General features: G+C 38.6%; 1 protein-coding gene across 1 annotated transcript in view; it reads left to right on the top strand.

Moving 5' to 3' along the window:
* Positions 1 to 21,269, top strand: part of LOC107659060 (neurexin-3b-like) — a 314,862-nt gene that overhangs the window by 75,205 nt on the left and 218,388 nt on the right. Inside the window, exons 5-7 of the mRNA XM_016447871.1 lie at positions 10,587 to 10,888; positions 14,951 to 14,974; positions 16,209 to 16,370. Of these exons, the coding sequence (XP_016303357.1) occupies positions 10,587 to 10,888; positions 14,951 to 14,974; positions 16,209 to 16,370 (488 nt within the window). The remainder of the gene's footprint in view (positions 1 to 10,586; positions 10,889 to 14,950; positions 14,975 to 16,208; positions 16,371 to 21,269) is intronic.

Below are 21,269 nucleotides of genomic sequence, written 5' to 3'. Positions count from 1 at the left end.
TTTGAATATTGCATTGCCATTTTGCATATTGCATTTTAAATTGAATTTCGCTACCTATATGCTTCCATACTTTGAATCTAAATCCACCAAAGTCAGCACAGACATTGAGACTATTCTAACTAAGTGTCTAATTGTTTTAGCGGTTTGGAATTCCGGTGTAAGTGGTGTATTCGTGAAATTAAAACATATATAAATAGTATATATATATATATAGAGATACAGTATATATATAAATCTCAATCTGACATAATGGCATCATCACACGGTGCAGCTGATCGGTTCTTTTTGCATCAGCAGCTAATGAACTAGCTGCTCATCATTCAAACACTTAGCTAGTGCTTGCAGTAGCAGTTGCAGCACGCTTCAGAAACCCTCCACCTTCCCCAGCTCCACCGGTATGGATCTGCTATGGGGGGTGATTCATGTATGCTATATGGGGGTTATTTCATGTATGTTATATGTGCAAAATAAGACAAAAAAAAAAAATATATATAGATGCTTGTATGTTGAATGTTAGATTTTATTATATTTGCTTGTCAAGATTTATTCTCTGGAGTTATTCTGGTGTAACTTCACAACCATTTTTTTGCTGGTTTTGTGTTTTACTCTAAAATAATTTTAAAATTCTGCACACAGTTTACAAATGGTCGCTAAATTTAAAACTAATGCACAATTTGTTGTAATGTCCTATCTCACAAGAGCGCACACTAGAAGTGACGGTGATGGATGCTGACCGCACATTAGCTATGATATGGGGTTTTTGTCGCAGATTTAAAACATGAAAGGGTGACGAGCTTCAGCGTTTGGCTTTAGCTGCATTCTTGTCAGTGGATGGAAGGGTTTGGATGGAAGGAGACAGGACAAAAACAAAGAGGCTGCTGGGATAGACACCGCTCACGTCTCTGCCTTGCTGCTGACAGCAGAGATAATGGCCAATAAGGCAGTGCGCCGTTCTAAATGAATGATTGGCTCCCAGTACAGTCAGTCATGCTCCAGGGAGCTCTGCTTCACCGTCAAGGCCAGAAGTGGGAGGGTGTAGGGTTGGTGGGGGGTGTCTGGGGGCAGAGACAGTCAGAGACAGAAAGAAGCTGTAAGGAGGGTTTGGTCTGATGCAGTGGCATGAGATGGACTTCTGAAATGAGGAAGAAATGTCCCCTCTCTACATAATCCAATGTAAATTCATGTTTAATTTGTTGTTTACATGGTTTCCAGAATATGGAAGAGCATTCAGCATGTTAAACAATTAATGCATGTCTTCAACCTGCATGTAAATACCGTAATAAGGGATTTTCCTAGCATCTTCACAATTCAAGCTTCATTTGCAAGTCATCCAGGCCTACTACTTCTACAGGCAATGTGCTAAATGACATTATCAAGAGCAGCGGCACTGAATGAGTAAGGAGCTGTTCACACAAGATGCATTCTTGCATTCAAAATCAGCTAGAGGAGCACAGCAGAACTGAAAAAGCATTTGTATTGATATGTGTTTTTAAGGTTCTAAAACATTTTTTTTTATTTGACACAGCGACTGTAGATGTACACGTATATATTTCAGTCCAAGAGTTGCTTGCATGGCAGCACAGAATTCTGCATCCTTGATCTGTTTTTGCTGCTCTATAAGAATTATATGTATTATATGTAAGGGTTATAGGTATTTTTGCTTTACTGTTTATTGGTTTTATTTGTTGATTAAATATCTATCATGTATAGCACCCATATATCCATATATGTCTAAGAATTGCATTTGACTGTTGGACGTGATGCAGGTTATGCAAGACATTTTTTATGCAAGAAATTTTTGGTAGTAGGACTTTTTTGCAGCCTGAAATAACATTGCACTAGTTGCAGACTCTTGTGCTGGTAGAATTTTAATTTGACTTCAAATGTGTGCTAGCATCATCAGCCCACTTGACCTTGAGTAATATTTTACAGCGGCACTAAGTGGGCAGTTTGGACTGAACGTGGTAAATTATGTAACAGTCACTACAGATTCATTTTTCGCATGAATTGCTGCTACAACACATTCATGTTTCACCACTTTACTACTTTAGATGATCCTGTTTGAGGTTTGGTCGTCACTGGATCCTAAGGAGAGTGTGTTAACGGACTGAAATCTTTGCTATCGGTCTTACACCGAGCTTGACCATTGCTGCATGGCACCCAGCTCTCAGCATCACTGCCTCTTTTGATGGGATTAGACTCCAGGGACCCTTGCACATCGCCACCCTACCCCTGTCAGCCGTACGTTCATCATTCACCGTGCAAACCACCACCCCCGACACCTGTCGAATGGCAGAGCTCAGCTGGACAGGTGGGCTGCTTGCCTCTAACCAACCAGATGACAGTGGGGTGATGAGCTATGAGACCAGAATGCTGCACTAAAGGCAGCACTGCAATAATATGACATCAGAGTTGAACAGAGCTCATCACCATAAAGAGAATCTTTTTGACATTGTCTGCTTAAAGGGGACGCAATCATTTGATTTTTTCGATCATTTTTTCACATAAAAGCGAAAATCACCCTCTTGTTGTTCCATCTTTCTTTCATGGAAAAAGTAAGAAAAAAAAAAAAGAAGTATCATAAAAGTGATCCATATGATGAAGTAATTTTGGATAAAAGCATCTGCCAGATGAAATTAAAAGTAGTGTTAGTCTTATTTAATGGTCCTGAGTTAATTTAATGTAAAAAAAAAAAGATTAATAAACTGTAACAAATGTACTGCTTATTGTTAATGTTAGTTAATGTGCTAATAGGACCTTAATGCGTTACCAAATAGTGTTATATGTAATTTTTTTTTCTAGCTATTCATTGTCTTCCAGTCGTGCTAGATTGTGTAATTTTAAAGGGGTCATATGATGCCCATTTTCTACAAGTTGATATGATTCTTTAGGATCTTAATGAAAAGTTTGTAACATAGTTTGGTTAAAATTTCTCAATGGTAGCCGTTTTTGTAGCAGTTTCCTTTAAATGTTAATGAGCTCTGCTGACCCCGCCCCTCTCTTCCGAGCTGCTCTCGGAGAGACTGTTTACTTTAGCTGCATTCATTGTGAAATTTGCTAATTAGCACATTATTAGGAAAGGCAATTTGCAAAGATTCATTACAAAACATTATACTCACTTCTTCTGTAGATGAGGCTGGATCATGAATGATTCGCCCGAACATAGACGCATTTAGGCAGATCGGGGGAGCATTCCCTTCTGAAACAAACGAAATCCACTGTTCGTTGTTCGAGTTGGGTGGTTGTGTACACACACTGCCAACACACATTTCAGTTCAAACAACTTGTAAAAGTGCATGTAGCATCCTATGACCCCTTTAAATACAGACACCAAAGGCTCTGTTCTAATGTTTTCTCACACTAACCGGAACCCTCAACTCATGAGCGTGTCATCAGAGATGTTACCAGTTTGTTTACGGTTGAATTTGACACAACAAATCACGGCCAGCATCATTGCTTTCTGCCTCTTACACATCTTGTTTTCCACTAGGGTTGCATTAGCTGGCAGGTTGGTGTACGGTCACCCTTGAGATCTGCACACTCTCATTCACAGCACACCATTTTTGCACATGACTGATGCTAAGCTCGCTCTTTCCGGTCCTGATTCATCAGCATGTAGGAGGCTTCCAGAATCACTTCCCACTCTTAAGTCGTGCTCCGGCATTGTCATGCAGAAATTAGCCTTCTATTTTTAGCTTGATATCTGCAGTGCGTTGTGTTTAGAAGATGCTGAATTCAGCTTGGAGGCACGGTGGGGCACGTTACACCGCTGGCTGCTGCCACTGCGGATTCTTCACGCCACATTACCGAAGCCAGTAGCGGGCCTGCTTCCTAGATGACTAAATCTGTAGCAGCATTAAGGGTGCAAAAACAACCCTCCGACAGACAGAAAACACATCCTGACAAAGAGCTTCAAATGGTGACTTCTTTTGGATGGAATATACTGTATGTTTTGTACAGATCGATGATATGTGTCTGCTGAAGCCACAAGATTTTAACTCATGTTTAATGAAGAACTACACTAACCATAATTCTGAAGAACCACCAATCAGAGTCGATGTCAGTGTTACCATGGAAACAATACACCCACTCTGGGAAAGCTTTACAAATGACATAAGTCCCACTACAGTCTTAAACTACCTAGGTACAGTATTTGAATATAACCAAATAATTTGCAATAAACATGCATTCATTAAGTTTTTAATGTTTTGAAGAGGTCTCTTCTGCTCACCAACCCTGCATTTATTTGATGAAAAACACAGTAAAAAAGTAATATTGTTAAATATTATTACAGTTTTTGCAGAAAATAACTGTTTTCTATTTTAATGTATTTTAAAGTGTAATTTTTTTTCCTGTACAGGCAAAGCTAAATTTTCAACAGCCATTACTTGGAACTATTTGTTGTCTAATATTTTTGTGAAATACCTCTGTAGTCTGGAACAGAGGTGGACAAAGAACACAACTCCATTACTTTGAAAGTACAGATGCTGCTGGTCAAATATTACTCCATTACAAGTGAAAGTTGTAAATACAGATTTTTACTTAAGTAAAAGTACAGAATACTTGCTTTTAAAAGTACTTAAGTACCAAAAGTAAATTAAATTTTTTTTATGTCAATGCACTTTTTTGTTATTGTTGTATGTAATAACGTATGCCTCTGAAGCATGAATGAAGAGTTTATGGAATGGTGAAAACCTACAAACTAAACAAGTGAGTTGACCAAAAATAAAAAAAATATATAAAAAAATAACAGCCCTACTCCCACCCCAACAAAAGCAGCATGGTAGTGATCTCACACAGCTCTGGCAGTGTGTGCATGCATCTACGTGTAGCCATTCATCCACATTTCAACCAAGTGGACAGTGAAATTGCTGTAAATACAGACTGATAAGAAAAAAAAAGTCAAACCTTCTTTAAAACCCAGCAACACAACTGTAGCTGTATAACTTTACAACGGCAACACTGCTTTAACAAAAAAGCAAAACAGCAAGATTTCATTGACATCAAAACAAAAATGTAAAAAATGCTCTCTAATCGCTCTCGCGGTACTTTGATGTCATGCACAGAGTGGTCTGTGCAGTGCTGCTTCAAGTCAAACATCTACTGTGCTTTGTAAGGAGACGCACAACCGTTTTTCTGTGGCTTTATAGGTAATATTTTCATTTACACAATTTTACAAAATCAAGCAATATTGTGTCTAATAAATACCACAATATTAACTTATTATTATTAAATTGTTGTAAATAAATATCACATCTGCAACTGCCCAGTGTTCAGAAAATGCTTGGAAATATCTTCATGTAACCCTACAAGAGTGATTACTTATAGACTGTCTGGAAAAAAAGTCACGTTTTAGAGAAGAAAACAAAAATCACCCACTGACTTTCAAAGCTGCTACATAGTAATGACTTTCTACTTTGAGGGCCTTGACAGAAATGTAGTGGAGTGAAAAGTACGATATTTGTCTTTCAAATGTAGTGAAGTTAAAGTCATAAGTTTCCAGAAAAAAATAATACTCAAATAAAGTACAGATGCTTAAAAAGTGTACTTAAGTACGGTAATCAAGTAAATGTACTTCATTTTTTGTCCACCTCTGGTCTGGAAACAAGGTTATTAAAAAATGGTCACCGTTGCACTTTTTTAAGGACACTTTCATGTCAAGACAGTGGTGAGATCACTGCAAGAAGATGAGAGTGTGGGAAAATGTTGGGAAATGTTGCAAGTCAGATTCAAACTTTCATTAGTTCAGAATCAGAAACACAAGCCATTAATTTGACCTCCTTGTTCAGGCTTTTTCAGGGTGAAAGAGCTCTCCCTGGTGGTAGCAGGGTCATCCCTGTGCAAGGAATGGTTTTAGTGCTGCCAAGCCAAATGTCAGTGCTGACACGGATCAGGGACATGTAAATGAGGTAGCTAATTGCCTCCATTGGATTTTGAAATCAAAGCTCGGTACACTGAGCTGCAAACGGAGCAGTGGAGAAAATTAAACTTCCCCTGCGAGTGACAATCAATGTAAAATGAACAGAATGCAAAGCAAGCACTGTTTCTTTCTCTTCCAATTTAGCAGATCATTATTCTATTTCAAATACTGCAGGAATGTGTTGATCTGCCTGGTGAGGAAATTCAACATTGATTTACTCTGTCAATAACCCGATTGCATTCATTAATTTAAACAGGTAATAAAGCTAATATTTGCCTTGCTCCTGTGTACTGTAAAATATTGCTTTGATTTTACAAAATTTAACAGGATTTATTGCAAAATAAATAAATAAATAAAGTGTTATAGAACACGATCTGTTATTTAAAATAACATTTTGTTCATAAAAAAAAAGGAACTGAATGCATTGCAAGTTCTATTTCAGCACATTATATATTGCCTAAAATTATTTATTTATTTATTTATTAAGTCATGATTCCCATGCAGTCTTAAGGCAATTGACCACCTCTGCATGCAGACGTGTCTCAGTGGAAATAACTTGTGTAAGAGCTCTCTGGGTAAGTGACATCGGATCAGGCCCTCTGTAGATGACCCTGATAAGGCTGAGTTCAGATGTAACTGTGATACAGGATTGCTGGAGAGACTCTGTCCCGCCTGGAGACCCTGTGAGATCACATGAGATCAGACGTTAAGAGAGACTGCTATGGAAATACAGCAAGTTACTGATACGTGTGTTGACCCATCAAAGCTATGGGGAAATCTAACATCAAGTGTGGCCCTTATGAGAATATTCAGAGTATTTATTTTTGCAGCTTTGACTAAGCAAATATGAGAGAATTAATTTCCCTCAGTACCTCTGAATCAATAAGTTATTGCTTTTAATATTTATTCTGCACAACCTTGCATCTCCTTCATGCAGTAAAAATTTAGTCAAAGTAATAACACCATGATTCAAAGATATTGGAAATCCATATATGGTTAGGCCGATTTGTAATGTTCTTTATTACCTTAGAGGAAACATCCCTCATGTCTGTTGTGTGTGTTTGGCTGTGTTGCTGAAGCTCAAAAAAACAAAACAAAAACAAAACACATTTTTAACAATCATCAATTTTTTGTCAAGTGACTCATTATGTAGACCACTGTAGGCTAGTTAACTGCTAATCAAAACTTGTTATGCAAATAAGCATGTCTATTTAATATCGTAAGTAGGGCTGTAGCCATCGATTATTTTAGTAATCGAGTATTCTACAGATTATTCCATCAATTAATCGAGTAATCAGATAAGAAGTAATTTTTCTTTATTAAAGAGCAATACTAGATACACAAGAGAAAATAAGATAGGTCTCTTAAAATAAACAACTCATTTGTTTCCTTTTTAGAAAAATCTACATTTTTACTGCTGAAATTGCATACATTAATTACCGTTAAAACTAAACCCATACAAATGCATAAATAATATTTTGTTATTTTAAACATGAAACATTGAATTCTGATATTTACAATTATTTTAAAAATGAAAAGATACTTTAAATGTGAAATTAAAACTGCCAGTAGGTGGCAGCAAGTCACTGTTAATAAGTGAGTCATTTCGACTGAACCGAATCATTTGAATGGTTGATTCATTCAGGAACGAAACGCCGTCATGTTGCTCAAAGACGCAAAACAGCGCTGTGGCTTTGTTTGGAATTATTTTTTGTTGGCGAAATAGAGCACTACATGCAATATGGTGTCTAAAACGTAAATATCTTATTCTTAAACTTGTTTATTGAACTGTTGCATAAAATCAGTAACACATTTGTAATCATGCTTATTTTTAGAGGTGAAAACTGGCACTCTTCGTGTGATAGTGACAAACTTTCTTTCTGTGGTATTTTTATGCATAACGGGGAGGTTGTGTGTGTGTGTGTGTGTGTGTGTGTGTGTGTGTGTGTGTGTGTCACAGAGAGAGAATGAGACGATCAAATGAATGGCGCTTAGTCTTTCACAAAACATATCAAACTTAGGGACATCATAACTAGCCACCATATTGATTTACGGTCTTCAGTGCGTTCCAAACAGGATATATCGCCCTCCGAAGGGCACTTCGGAGTAAAAACAATCATGGCCGCCATATTGAAGAGTCGTTCCAAACCAAAGTGCTCAAAACTGGCCACTTCAAAGGGGTCCTTCAGAATGAAGGATTTCGAAGGGTACAACTGATGGACACTTCGGGCTCCCATGATCCTTTGCGCAGATTCTTTGCATGATGACGGCGCCTCCGTGTGGGCACGTGATGATGACGCAGAAGGGCACTTCAAGAAACAGTTGTTTGGTCCCCTAAACCCTTCAACCCTTCGAAGCTCTCACTCCGGAGGGTAAACTCTTTGAAGCGATTAGGGCATAGGGATGTGCCCTTCCGAATGGAACGCAGGGCTTATGTCTAGCGTTTATCGGGTTGTGCATCAGTAATAATGGTCCGTGGGGAAACACAGTGTTCCATGTGTAGTTACAGTAAATGGACTAAACGAAGCCTCGAGGCAAATAATTTGCATAGATGATTTTTTGTATTCGAGTTACTCGAGGAATCGTTTCAGCCCTAATCATAAACTTGTGCTTGTGCTTGTGTGGTTGGTTGTGTTGGCCTTGTGAAACAGGTGAATTAATAATCTTGTGAATACTAAAGCTGCCCAGTTTGAAAATTATTTTGTAGAAGGCGAAATGTGCAACACTATGGTACTAGATGGAATTGCTGATTAATGCTGTGAACCAAATGGTATAAATCCACCTCTGAAGGGCACTTCGTAGCGAGAACAGTCATGCTATACTAAAGGGTCATTCCAAACTAAAGCCACATCAAATAGTCCTTCGGAATGAAGGATTTTAAAGAAACACTTTGTGCAATGATTCTTTGCACAGGTTGAATTGCACGGCAAAGGCACTTCCTTAATTGGTTGGCAAGGTGACAAAGAAGTGCATTCCAAGGGATAGTTTTTGGGCCCCTACACCCTTCATCACTTCGAAGCTCTCACTCTGGAGGATAAACCCTTCAAAGGGATTATGATATAGGGATGAGCCCTTCAGAATGAAATGCAATAATAATCACCTCCTGTATTCCATTGATTGGACAAACAGATTGGTTGAGCCAATGCTGCTTGTTGGACCAGCCAGGATGCTCAGCCAAATGAAGCAAAAGCTGTGCCTAAAATGTTATACTGTATAAAGTATTTTCTATGAATGTGTGTAGTATACAGTAAATGCAATCTGGATGTACTATGTAGAAGGAAAGTAGACATTCAAACACAGGGAATGTTTTGAAATCCACATACTAATGCCAAGATTACGCTTCTCTGCATATTAAACTGGACTAGGAGAAAGTATTTTAAGTAGTTTCACCTTTAATCCACCCATCCATCCATTCTTCAAACCGCTTACCCTATATAGGGTCATCGGAATGCTGGAGCCTGTGTTTCACCTTTAATGATAATATAATATTGATTGTGTCAGACAAAGTGTACATATAGCAATAATGAGGCAGATAAGGATTTGTGTATTTGTATATTCAACAATTTATTAAATATAATGGTAAAACAATTGTGAATTAAACTGTCTGAGAAGCTATGAAGCTCTGACTCCAGCTTGTCTCAACACACCTGTCTAGAAGTTTCTAGTAAACATGTGCACCTTGATTAGATCTAGGCACAACATGGAGCAAAAGTGAATTCGTGGAGACATCCAATGCAAATTTAAAATCTGTTTTATAATTGTTCCTTGAGCTTGATTTGCTTACTCAGGCTTTCATTGTTTCATCGTAGCTTAATATACACATCCTTCACAACAAGCTTCTCTTACCCTCTCCTCTTAATCTCAGTTTGTTTTATCTTAAGCTTTCCATTTAGTTTTTTTCCTTTCTCTCTCTCTTTCTCTCTCTCTGTCACTTCCACAACCCCATCTTACTTCGCTGCTTTCTTCCTATCCTGTTTTCACTTGTTCTCTCTCCTCCCTTTCCTTTCTGTCCCTGTAATTTGCTCAGAGGGGCGCTGACAGTGAGTTCTGATACATCCTTTGGCAAGCCGAAATTCTAGGGGAAGAGAACAGTTAGCATGAAAGAAACAAGCCCTCGCAGATTTATAAAGACATTCGCCATTGTTCTTCCTTTACTGCAGGGTAATTTGCAAATAGCAATGTCACACTTCAAATGTTGGATACGGAAATAAGCTTCCTCTGCCAAGAGGCACTGGGGATCAAATCATGAAAAGCACTTGAGGCCTCATCAGCAGGACATTTCCAGATAAAATATAAAGAAAACTTCCAGAAAGGTTATTTCTTAAATGGTTACATCAAACACAACACTCTCTGATTCCTTATTCAGACAGAATTTGAGGTGAAATTGAAAGGTCTTTGCAAGGGAGCGCCGATGCGAATTTATGGTATGCTGCTTCACCGCTCTGACAAAGCTCCCACAATCCCACTCTGTCTGCATCTACCTCAGAAAGTCACTTCAGGGAAATCTTGGTTTTAACACTGACAGAACTTTTTCCTTGTCTGTGACAGAATGATCGTTTTTAATGTTCATTGTTCAAAGAACAACATCAACGTTAATTTTACCAATTTTCAAGTTCACTTATTGAAAACAAATTAACATTATCATTTTTTTCTTGATTGTTTTCAGCACGCGAGGACAACATGGCGACATTCCGGGGTTCGGAGTACTTCTGCTATGACTTGTCTCAGAATCCTATCCAGAGTAGCAGTGATGAGATCACTCTGTCCTTCAAAACTTGGCAACGCAACGGTCTCATCCTCCACACGGGCAAGTCGGCTGACTACGTTAACCTAGCGCTGAAAGACGGTGCCGTTTCGTTGGTCATCAACCTGGGCTCAGGAGCCTTCGAGGCTATCGTTGAGCCTGTCAATGGAAAGTTCAATGACAACGCCTGGCATGACATCAAAGTGACACGCAACCTGAGACAGGTAATCACTAGACGACGGCTGCTCTTAAGACTACTCACAGCTAGCTGGAGAACTAGTTAATGTTCTAATTCAAATATAATTATGTTGCAGCTGGTTTATAATCAGATTATTTTTTTTGTAACTGTCACTATTTAATTAAGACTGAATTTAGTTGCATTGAAATTTGTTAACTAGTTTCCTAATAATTAAAGAGTATGTTCCCTGCTGAAAAAAACAATAGATATCATCACAAAATTTGTAATGGTTGTACTGGTTATAATGAGACTTGTATTGGTGTTAATGGAAACTGTAATGGACCCTGTGTGTCTCTACTGGTAATTGGTCACCTTCTATTGGTGGCTTGTTAAAACCAATAAATCCTAATGGAATATGTCAGAAAACACAGTACAGAAAACCATTTTTTAATGGTTAAAAGTTGATGGTTTGTAATGTTTGTAATGGTATTTGTAGTGGAAACCATTAGAATTTTCTGTGATGGTTTTATTGTTTGTTTTTTCAGTAGGGTTCTTATTTCCTCCTGTGTTTTCAAACCTTAAAGTCTTTTATCTCTTTTACTTGACATGGTTTAACACGCAAGGGCATCAGAAAACTCAAAGATTGACTTCAAATCCTTTCAGTCTATGCTCCAAAGCTCTACAAGTGTCAGCGAACTTTCAAAGTTTTATCTTAGCAATCACCTTTTAGACAGTGGTCGACAGTTATTTCCATTTAACGTTTACATTTAAGCAAGGTACTTGGAGGTCTGACTAAGCCAGCAGTTTGTTTAGAACAAATAGCTTTGCAGTGAATCTTAAATACAGTTCTTAACTGAAGAGACCAGGACCCTCATTTATAAAGATTCACCTAATCATTTTAAATGTATACAGTACATACAATAATGTCCTAAATGTTTCTATAAACTCTTTACAAAACTTCTGCATGCATGAAAACTTGTTCCTAAATCCATTTGCTTTGTTATTGCAAATAATATTAATATTGTGCAGACCTAAAAAGGAAATTTAATTCAGAAAGACAATAAAAAGCATAAAAGTCTAATAAAAACATCGGTTGCAGCCTAACTTTTTCAACTTAACCTAATCAGTAATACAATTTGAAATCACATTGTCATAAAACTTTCAAGGAAGAGCTTTTAGTACTACTTGTTTTAGCCTTCCATTTTTTAAAAACATTATTTCTTAAAATATTACCCAAAAATCATTCTTCTCCTTGCTCAAAGTTTGAGCAAACATGCTTTACTGTGTAGTGGTAGCATTTTTTTACTGCAAATTGCATGTTAACTTAATGACTAATGAAAACATAGTAATTAGAGTATTAAAGGTGCAATAGGTGATTGTCTTCAGAAACATTTTTTTGTTATGCTGGTTGAAAGTCTCTTCACATCCCGATAGCAATCATTGAGTTAAGTGGTCTACATGTATTTATCTGTATTTATATATTCTGTGGAAGGCATAGGACCTAAGTTAAGTGGTCTAAATGTATTTATCTGTATTTATATATTCTGTGGAAGGCATAGGACCAAGAAATGTTTGTCCAATCAAAACGCTCGGCCCGAGCATTTTATTTGGCTTTCCTACCTGTCTGTCAACATAAGTATTTGCATACCTCTGCGCACCCAGTTCGCGCAGACAGGATAAGTCATCAGCGTGTTCACACATACTGTGCAGACAGAGCGAGAATGGCAGACAAACATCAACAACCCGATCTTCCTTCCTGGTATTGTAGTACTTTTACTAACTGTACTATAAAGTTTTCTCACCAGTGAATGAAACATGATGTAGCCTAGCAGTTCCCAATTCTAGTCCTCGCGCCCCCGCGCTCTGCATATTTTGCATGTTTCGCTTAGTTAACACACCCGATTCAGATAACCAGCTCGTTAGAAGTGAGCTACGTGCATGAACTGTGTTCTGATCAATATGATCCCTACACAGTGTTCATTGCTCCCTACTCCCTGAGCAGGAGAAATCCGTTGAAGTTTACTTAACTTCTCATTCACGGATTTGCGCTGCGCAGCGTCTGGATATGTTTTTATAAAGTCTATGGTCTGGATGCGAGGGTGCGAGGACTGGAATTGGGAACTGCTGATGTAGCCCATTGTAATGTTGTCTCTGGTATTCTGGTCTGTGAGCGTAAATGCGTTCAGGGGGCGTGCCTTTGGACGGCGATTGCAGGAAGGGTGGGACGTTCGCTTCCAGTGCTATCAGGCTAAAGTTAGCATTTTCCAAGATCTCCTACTGCACCTTTAAATATACTTATAATAATCTTAAAATTATTGTTAACATTTAACATTTTTAATAGCTTAACATTGTTAGATAAGTTGTCCCTTTTGAACTGAAATCTAAATCTCGATTTGTCACTTTTAAAGTGGAATAAAATCCATAGAATGTAGTATGGATATTGGATATTGGATCGTATGTAGGTTTTATAAATGAGGCCCCAAATGTTCGCTTACATGGAGCCTTTGATACATTTCCATCAGTAAGAGGGTTTGTATGTTCGAGGATTGGGTTTGAGTCTTCAGTGAGATCATGCTTGATTTGTTTGGCTGACCTTAAACTTTACTGGCAGGTGAGAGAGATTTATATGGAGTGAAAATATGATGAGGGCTTGACAAGTAAGTGCTTTTTTCATGTCACTACTTTGTTCAGACTGGTAAAAGATATAGCACAAACCTCATGGGATGTTTTCAGGCTAGCGTATGAGCTGACAGACTGAAGGAGATCTCTTTCTCTTGATCTCTCTCTTTCTCTTTCTCTAATTCATGGGCATAGCTGTTTTAAAAAAATGGTGGGGATAGTTGAGTTGGGAGCACAGATTTTCTGGTCGTGACATAAGAAAATGGTGGCGCCTTAGCTCATGGATATCATTTAGATTATACGCAAATAATGTAAAATGATCTGTTACTGATAATAAAATAAATAAATACATACATTGATGCCAGCAAATAAAAGTAGTAATAGTAATTATAATGGAAAACATTATAATTACTATTACCAAGTACTTTTATTTGCGGGTATTATTACCTTATTCAAAAATAAATCATTTTAAGGCTCTTTAAATGCTTTTCATTTTATTTATTTTAAGTGCTCTATGGCGGAATTTGCATATTCTTTCCTATGACTACTACAAAAATGAATTGATTGAATTAATTAAAAATGACTAATGTACCTACCTATTTCACAAAAGTATTTTCATAAGTAGAGAATGAAATAGAAACAATAACATTATGATTAGAAATGTATTTTAAACAATTTCAAAAGCATACCGAGTTGCTGTGTTTTTGAAGGAGCAGTCATTTTTCCTGATCACTTTGAGAACTTAAACTTGCTACAAGTCTAATTTGATAAGCTGATATCTTGATACCTCTGTTTTGATATCTCTACGTCAGCTACTGATGTTGTTCCGATTTATTTATGTTACAATTTTACTGGAATGAATAGCAAGCAGCAATAAAACACAATTTTCAAAATTGACTAGCTAGTTTCGAGATGCATTTTTAACTTGACAATCATAGTGTAATGGTCACAAACTACATGATGCAATTGCATGCAATACTAAAGGTGTAGAGTGGTGCTTTTAAGATGATGAATTTAAAGACACAACTTGTCTGAGAGGCTTTTATCATATAAAACGTATAGCAGGCTAAGGACAGCACACCATCAGCATCCTAAGTAAAACACATACCCTTAAAATCAAAAACTAGTCAACAATCTTTAACAATCACTAATTAGTCTGTTGTTGGACGACTAGTCAAATAGTCAACCGGCGTGATCCAACCATTGGCCACATGTCCCCACTGTAAAATGCTCTCATTTTACTGTACTCTTCCTATTTAATCTGTCTTTCCTTTCCTGTTTCTTACATCTTGGGAAGAAACAGTTTTTGGGACTAACACTATTCATTCATGGTATCATTTTTATTACTAACCTGTTTCTAACCAAACTAATGTACTAACACCCTGAATCTTCATCATTAATTTCTTTCTCTTTTAATTTCGTCCATTTATTAACAACCGTTCTGTTCACTATTGTTTTGATTTCCTTTCTTCCCCCTTCTTCCTGAAAGCACTCAGGCATTGGACACGCTATGGTAAACAAACTACATTGTCTGGTAGATATCATTCTTATTGTCCTTTCTTGGTTTGCCGTGTGTCCCTCTCCCTTTCTTTCTTTTTCTTTGAGTTTCATTCTAGACACTCTTTTCAAAAAATGAGGAAATGGGTTTGTATTACCAGGACTTTTCACATTTCCCCCCTTTACCCCCCTCTCAAACTTCCTTCCCTTCTTTTACAGTTTTGTTTCTTACTGGTTTTTTGTTTATCAGGCTGGCTTTTACATCCTCACGTTAACGTTATGTAGAGATTCACATCCTCACTGGGACTCTCACAGTAACTAGTAAAGTGTTTTTTCTCCCCACACCAAGCCTCCACATTTTTTGCGAGGACTGTCGGCAATAACTGACAGAGGATTTCCAAGAATGTCCACAGGGGAAATTTCCACCTTGCAGAGGCTCCCGAAAATAAACAAACACACAAGAGAAACCTAAGAACTCTGGGAACTCTGGCAGTTGATACCTCCACACCACTCATAGCATGTCCACATATCCACCATCTCATTCAGCCTCATATATCACTGTGACTAACACTACATTCAATTTATCACTCCGCTTCCACCCAAATCCCTTGTGTGTGTCTACCGTGTGTCTTGTTGCATGGCCTTCCTGCTTCTTTTTTTTTTTTTTTATTCTGCATGGGTGCTTGCTGATTGGCTGTTGTGGCTTTGCTCCTCCCCTTTTCATTGAACCAATGAATCATCAATCCTTCTCATGTTTATTCAGTATGACCTTTTGAAAAAAGGATAATTTGATTTTTTGACAGTGGTTAATGCCTTCCTTTAATGCATGCATGTTCAAGTATGTGTTTGAACTTCTGTTTATGTGTATGAGTGAGCGTGTGACAAAGTAGCGTATCCCCCAAAACTAAAACAAGTACAAATAATTTGTCCTTGGTTTTAACATTTACTAACCCCAATTAGTAATATTCCAAACCAGATAAGAATTCATTTTCTTAACCCATGAAAGATGAAGAAAATATTCATCAGCAATATTTTCTTTACCTGTCCCGTGAACCTGTACTAAACTATCACCAATAAATCTTATCCAGACCAATGGTCCAGAGTGTTAGCAGTAAGCGACCCGAAATACGGGCAAATCTGAACAACATGGACCATAATAAACAATAAAATAAGGTTATCGCTCAGGTTAAAAGTGCGTTTTTAAATGAGTTACTAATTTGTTGTGTTTCTATATTGTCATCATTTAACAGGTGACTATATCAGTGGATGGTATATTGACCACCACAGGATACACTCAGGAGGACTACACTATGCTGGGCTCAGATGATTTCTTCTATGTGGGGGGAAGCCCAAGCACTGCCGACCTGCCTGGATCTCCAGTCAGCAATAATTTCATGGGCTGCCTAAAAGAGGTGGGTCCTATAAGATGTGCATAATCGTGCATGCACGCACGAACGCACACATGCACACTGTGTAAATGACATCATAAAAAGCCTGTCGGGATGTTAATGCCTTTATAAGATACAGAGGTCCCAAAAAGTATTTGTACACTTAAGTCATACTTAAACATTTATGAATTTCATACACAGATAAGAAAAATAATATCAAACATGGCATCTGCACGGAAATTTTGCTTTACCAGAACTAGCTTAACTTTTGTAGTCAATTATGCATTTGCTTTTAAGCAACTGGTCTCATTGTGGGGTTTTTTTTCAACTGCTTACACACATTTTCAACATTTGCCTCTTTTTTTTTTTTTAAACCTTACACACAAATCCAAGAATTGCAAACACAAAATGCAAAATTCCTCACATCTCTTGCAAAATTAAGCACTGCATTCAAAATATCACAAACACATCTCAAAAGCAAACATTTGCAAACACCTTTGCCATAATATTAATTCCTGTTAGATTTTTTGTGTGTTACATAGAGAATTGTTTGTTAAAAATGTTTTATGAATTGAGGCAGAGAATTAAGTGTATGGTTTTGCAGATTTGGTGTGTGGTCAGGTTTCAGAAATTGTGCTACAAGTAAAGATTTGGTGTGTAAGCAGCTGATAAAAACTGTAATAGATGTCAGTTTCCGTCAAGTTGTCCGAATTGTGAACAATTTGAGTTGAATTGCTGAAATAAATGAACTTTTCCACGACATTCTAATTTATTGAGATGCACCTGTAAATATGTATGTTAAATACATTTCCGTGGCCACATACATATTTATTCACACAAAGCTGTAATGATTATGAATAAAAATAAGCCTGCTTTGCACAGTGATTTTCAATATAACTGTGGTGGAGTGAGTGAAGACAGTGGGTGTGAAGTCAACTGTTCTATTTGAAATAAAAATTGAACATTGAATTTGATTTTGATATGCACATGATCCCGGCTGTTGTTACTTACTTCCCATGGTTCAGGCACACAATAGAGTTCAGGAGTCTAGAAACATGTTTTTAAATATATTTTTTAAACTATTTCAAACTGTTAAATTGGCAGAAAAGTGTAAAAATGGTGCTCACACTGTGAGATGCAACGGCTTGATTTTGTTCTAAATGACGTCACTCCAGCTTGATGTATATTGGGGCCTTAAGTCAGCTAACTAAGGCATGTCATACATCACTATATGTGTCCTAAAATCAGCTGAAAATATCTGGATGGAATCATAGTCTGAAGCAAAAAAGAAGCTGTGCCCATCATACACTACAAGGTTTTCTGTGAAACCTGTCAACTCCTAAAAAATCTACAGGCTTGCTCTCACTTTCAGCAACTAGCGCCCACTTTTCCAAGACTACATATTGGGGCAAAAAAATAGGTAAAGGTTGTGTAATGTATTCTAGCCAACAGACTCTCAAACTTAACTGTAAAATGGATTTCTGTCAACTACAAGCAAGTTTCTTTTATTTTAGACTACAAGTAAGCTTATTTTCACTGAAATTGTAAAAATAAAATAATAAAATTAAAATAAAAATCCATTGATTTCTAAAGGAACGTTTGTAATGTATATTCAGTGCAATGCTTTTAAATAATTAAAAGCCTTTACAAAATATTTGATTTCTAAGTATCATCTTGAATCTGCTGAAATGCAGATCTAAATGTAGTTCTAAATGTAGTTTAGAACATCACATTTGTTATACTTTGGTGAGCTCATTAAATCAAAATTTAAATTAGTTTTTGGAAGCAACAGTGTGCCTTTTTTATGATCTGCATTATGGTTGTGCACCTGTTTCTCATTAGTTTGGATATCCATGCTTTATACCTTTGTTTTATACTGTATATAGACTTATCGACAGTATGTATGTAATATGGAGTCTTTTTTTTGTTGCTACAGTTCCCAGTGGCTGTTTTCATTTACGAAATTTCGCTGTTGGCTCCATCATTAGATGTAATTATGGAACATAGACTGTGTAATCCACTGGAGCCAAATAGCTGTTTCATGCAGGAAACATCCTGCCTCAGCTAAAGTGACATTCATGGCTTCTTTCAGGAAGTTTACCACCTCCAGAAGCAGATTCCATTAGGAGTTGCCAGCACATAGACATGCACATACGCATGCACAGACACACGCAAATACACACACACTCGTGGCTTGCAGTACCCGACACACACGGGTGGTCTATAATAACCATCATAATGAAAGGTCACCTTGTCTCTGCTGTTTAATCTGCCACTGGTTTCTCCTCTGCTCTCTCTCTATCCCCAGTCCGGCTATTAATATCAGTCGCATAGCAGTGGATGCTCATGTGCCTGTCCCTGCCACATTCTAAGACACAGCCTGTGCCAACAGTGATGAAAGACTTGCCGAATTAGAATTGCCCAAGGAGTACTAAAAAGGGCAGGCACTTTATTTCAGTTAAAGCCAGGGCGAGTGTAGCAAAACGTCCTCTGAGATAGGGATCGTCCCTCATTTACACTCCGTTTCATGACAACAGTGTTGAAGGGTCTGAACTTTCTGGCTTAATGTCATACACGACCCCATTCTATTTCAGTTAAAGCCAGGGCGAGTGTAGCAAAACGTCCTCTGAGATAGGGATCGTCCCTCATTTACACTCCGTTTCATGACAACAGTGTTGAAGGGTCTGAACTTTCTGGCTTAATGTCATACATGACCCCATTCCCCCCTCCCCCGCCCCCCAAAAGATGGTGATTTACTGTAAGATTTTGGAGCCGTATTAAACATCTTGACTGTAGTATCCTATCTTATTTGTTTAGCAACCATGGCTATTTCTGGTATGATCAAGGTAGGATAATAAGCAATAGCGTAATACTGATATCAGCTTACATAAGCTTAGATATGTGAGAGCAAACCTCACTGAATGCATATTGCTGAATATTACTTTTCATTTACTTAAATTAATGGTGTTTGTGGTCACAGTTGTATTCTGTGATTGTGCTTGTTGAATAGCTTATATGACAGAAAAGTGGTCTGCATCTTGAATAAGTTTCCCATATTAAAGTTTTTCATCTGTCATATTTAGCTGTTGATGCAGACATTGATGCATAAATGCGGATATATATTCTACGCTAATGTATATGAAAAGTCTAACTAGTCTATAACTAGTCTTACAAACCCTTAAATATCTTTCTCTTGATAAGCATATTTCCTATAATGTCAACTGCTCACTTGTCAGACTCATCTGTAATCCTCAGATAGCTTCAACAGTTAGAACCGGCTCATTTGGTTCTTTTTGAGTCGAACACGACTGAAAAGCTGACTTTTAACTCTGCCTGTAGACTTGATTCATTAATTTTGAACCGGTAATTTGGTTCAATAACTGGTCTGGTAAAAGCTACATACTTGTTCATTGGAAGTTCTTAGACTTGTGGCAGGTACACACAGGTTTGTTGTTGATGATACATACATTGATGATTTCTTCAATGATGAAATACACTCACTGGCCACTCTATTAAGTACACCTTCATAGTACCATGTTGGACCCCCTTTTGCTTTCAGAACTGCCTAAATTCATTGTGACAGATTAAACGTGGTGCTGGAAACATTCCTCAGATATTTTGGTCCATATTTACATGATAGCATCACACAGTTGCTGAAAATTTGTCATAGTGAACTCATTGTCATGTTCAGAAAACAAGAAAACAAGACATTGCGTGTTATCCTGTTGGAAGTAGCTATCACAAGATGGATACACAGTGGTCATAAAGGGATGAACGTGGTCAGCAACAATTCTCAGGTAGGCTGTGATGTTTAAAGCAAAGCTAGGGCTGGGTCTTCCTCTTCCTGGGGCAGCGCTTGCAGGCTCACCACCTGATCCCTGAAGGGAGTAGTGGGAACCTTGGGCGCATAGCCGGGCCGGGGCCTCAGGATTACCTGGAGTTAGTCAGCCCAAACTCTAGGCATGATTCCTCGACCGAAAATGAGTGCAGGTCCCTTTGGGGGTCTTCTCGGTGAGCAGAACACCGCTCGACGAACAGGTTCCACTTCAAGGCGTAAGCGTGTCTTAGACTGTGCTCTCACCGAAGTGATGGTGTCAACTACCTCTGGGGTAGGTCACCTAGAACCTCCGTGTCCTGTCCAGGGACCAGACATGACGTGAGGTCTGGACACGGGTGCCACAGGGTGCCCCGTCTCCGAGTCAGTTGATCCTTCCTCAGAGGAATCTGCCAGGGAGGGGCTGTCACGAGGAGCATTAGTTCTGGGAACCAGGTCCGAGTGGGCCAGTAAGGTGCCACAAGCAGGACCTGCTCCTCTTCCTCCCTGACCTTGCACAGCGTCTGTGCGAGAAGGCTCACTGGGGGAAACGCATACTTGCGCAGGCTCCGCGGCCAGCTGTGTGCCAGTGTGTCCGTACCGAGTGTTCCCTCGGTCAGGGAGTAAACAACTAGCAGTGAGAGGTCTCTGGAGAGGCAAACAGGTCTACCTGAGCACAACACAGTTGTGCAGGCCCGTAATGTGAATGGCACAAAGCAACCTCAGATGCTTCTGACTCCAGGGGAGGAGGTGGCGGGCGAGTTGCGACATGCAGCGGGAGCGTAGACCACTTTGTCAGCTGATGTACACAACGGTCGCAGTGTTGTCCGTGCGGACCAGCACGTGCCTGCCTCGTAAGCGCCCTCTGAGACGGTTCAAGGTAAGGCGTACTGCTAACAACTCTAGGCAGTTGATGTGCCAGTGCAGTTGGGGGCCCGTCCAAACCCCCGACACTGTGTGCCTGTTGTACGTGGCCCCCCAGCTGGTGCTGGAGGCATCTGTGTAAACCACAGCATGCCTGGAGATCTGTTCTAGGGGCACTCATGCTCGGAGGAACGCAAGGTCTGACCACGGGGTGAAGGTTTGGTGGCAGGCTGGTGTGACTTGGA

This window comes from Sinocyclocheilus anshuiensis, unplaced genomic scaffold (assembly GCF_001515605.1).
Source record: "Sinocyclocheilus anshuiensis isolate Anshui unplaced genomic scaffold, SAMN03320099.WGS_v1.1 scaffold811, whole genome shotgun sequence".
Lineage (NCBI taxonomy): Eukaryota > Metazoa > Chordata > Actinopteri > Cypriniformes > Cyprinidae > Sinocyclocheilus > Sinocyclocheilus anshuiensis.
The sequence above is the reverse complement of the archived record's forward strand: the minus strand, read 5'-3'. Positions and strand labels throughout refer to the sequence as shown.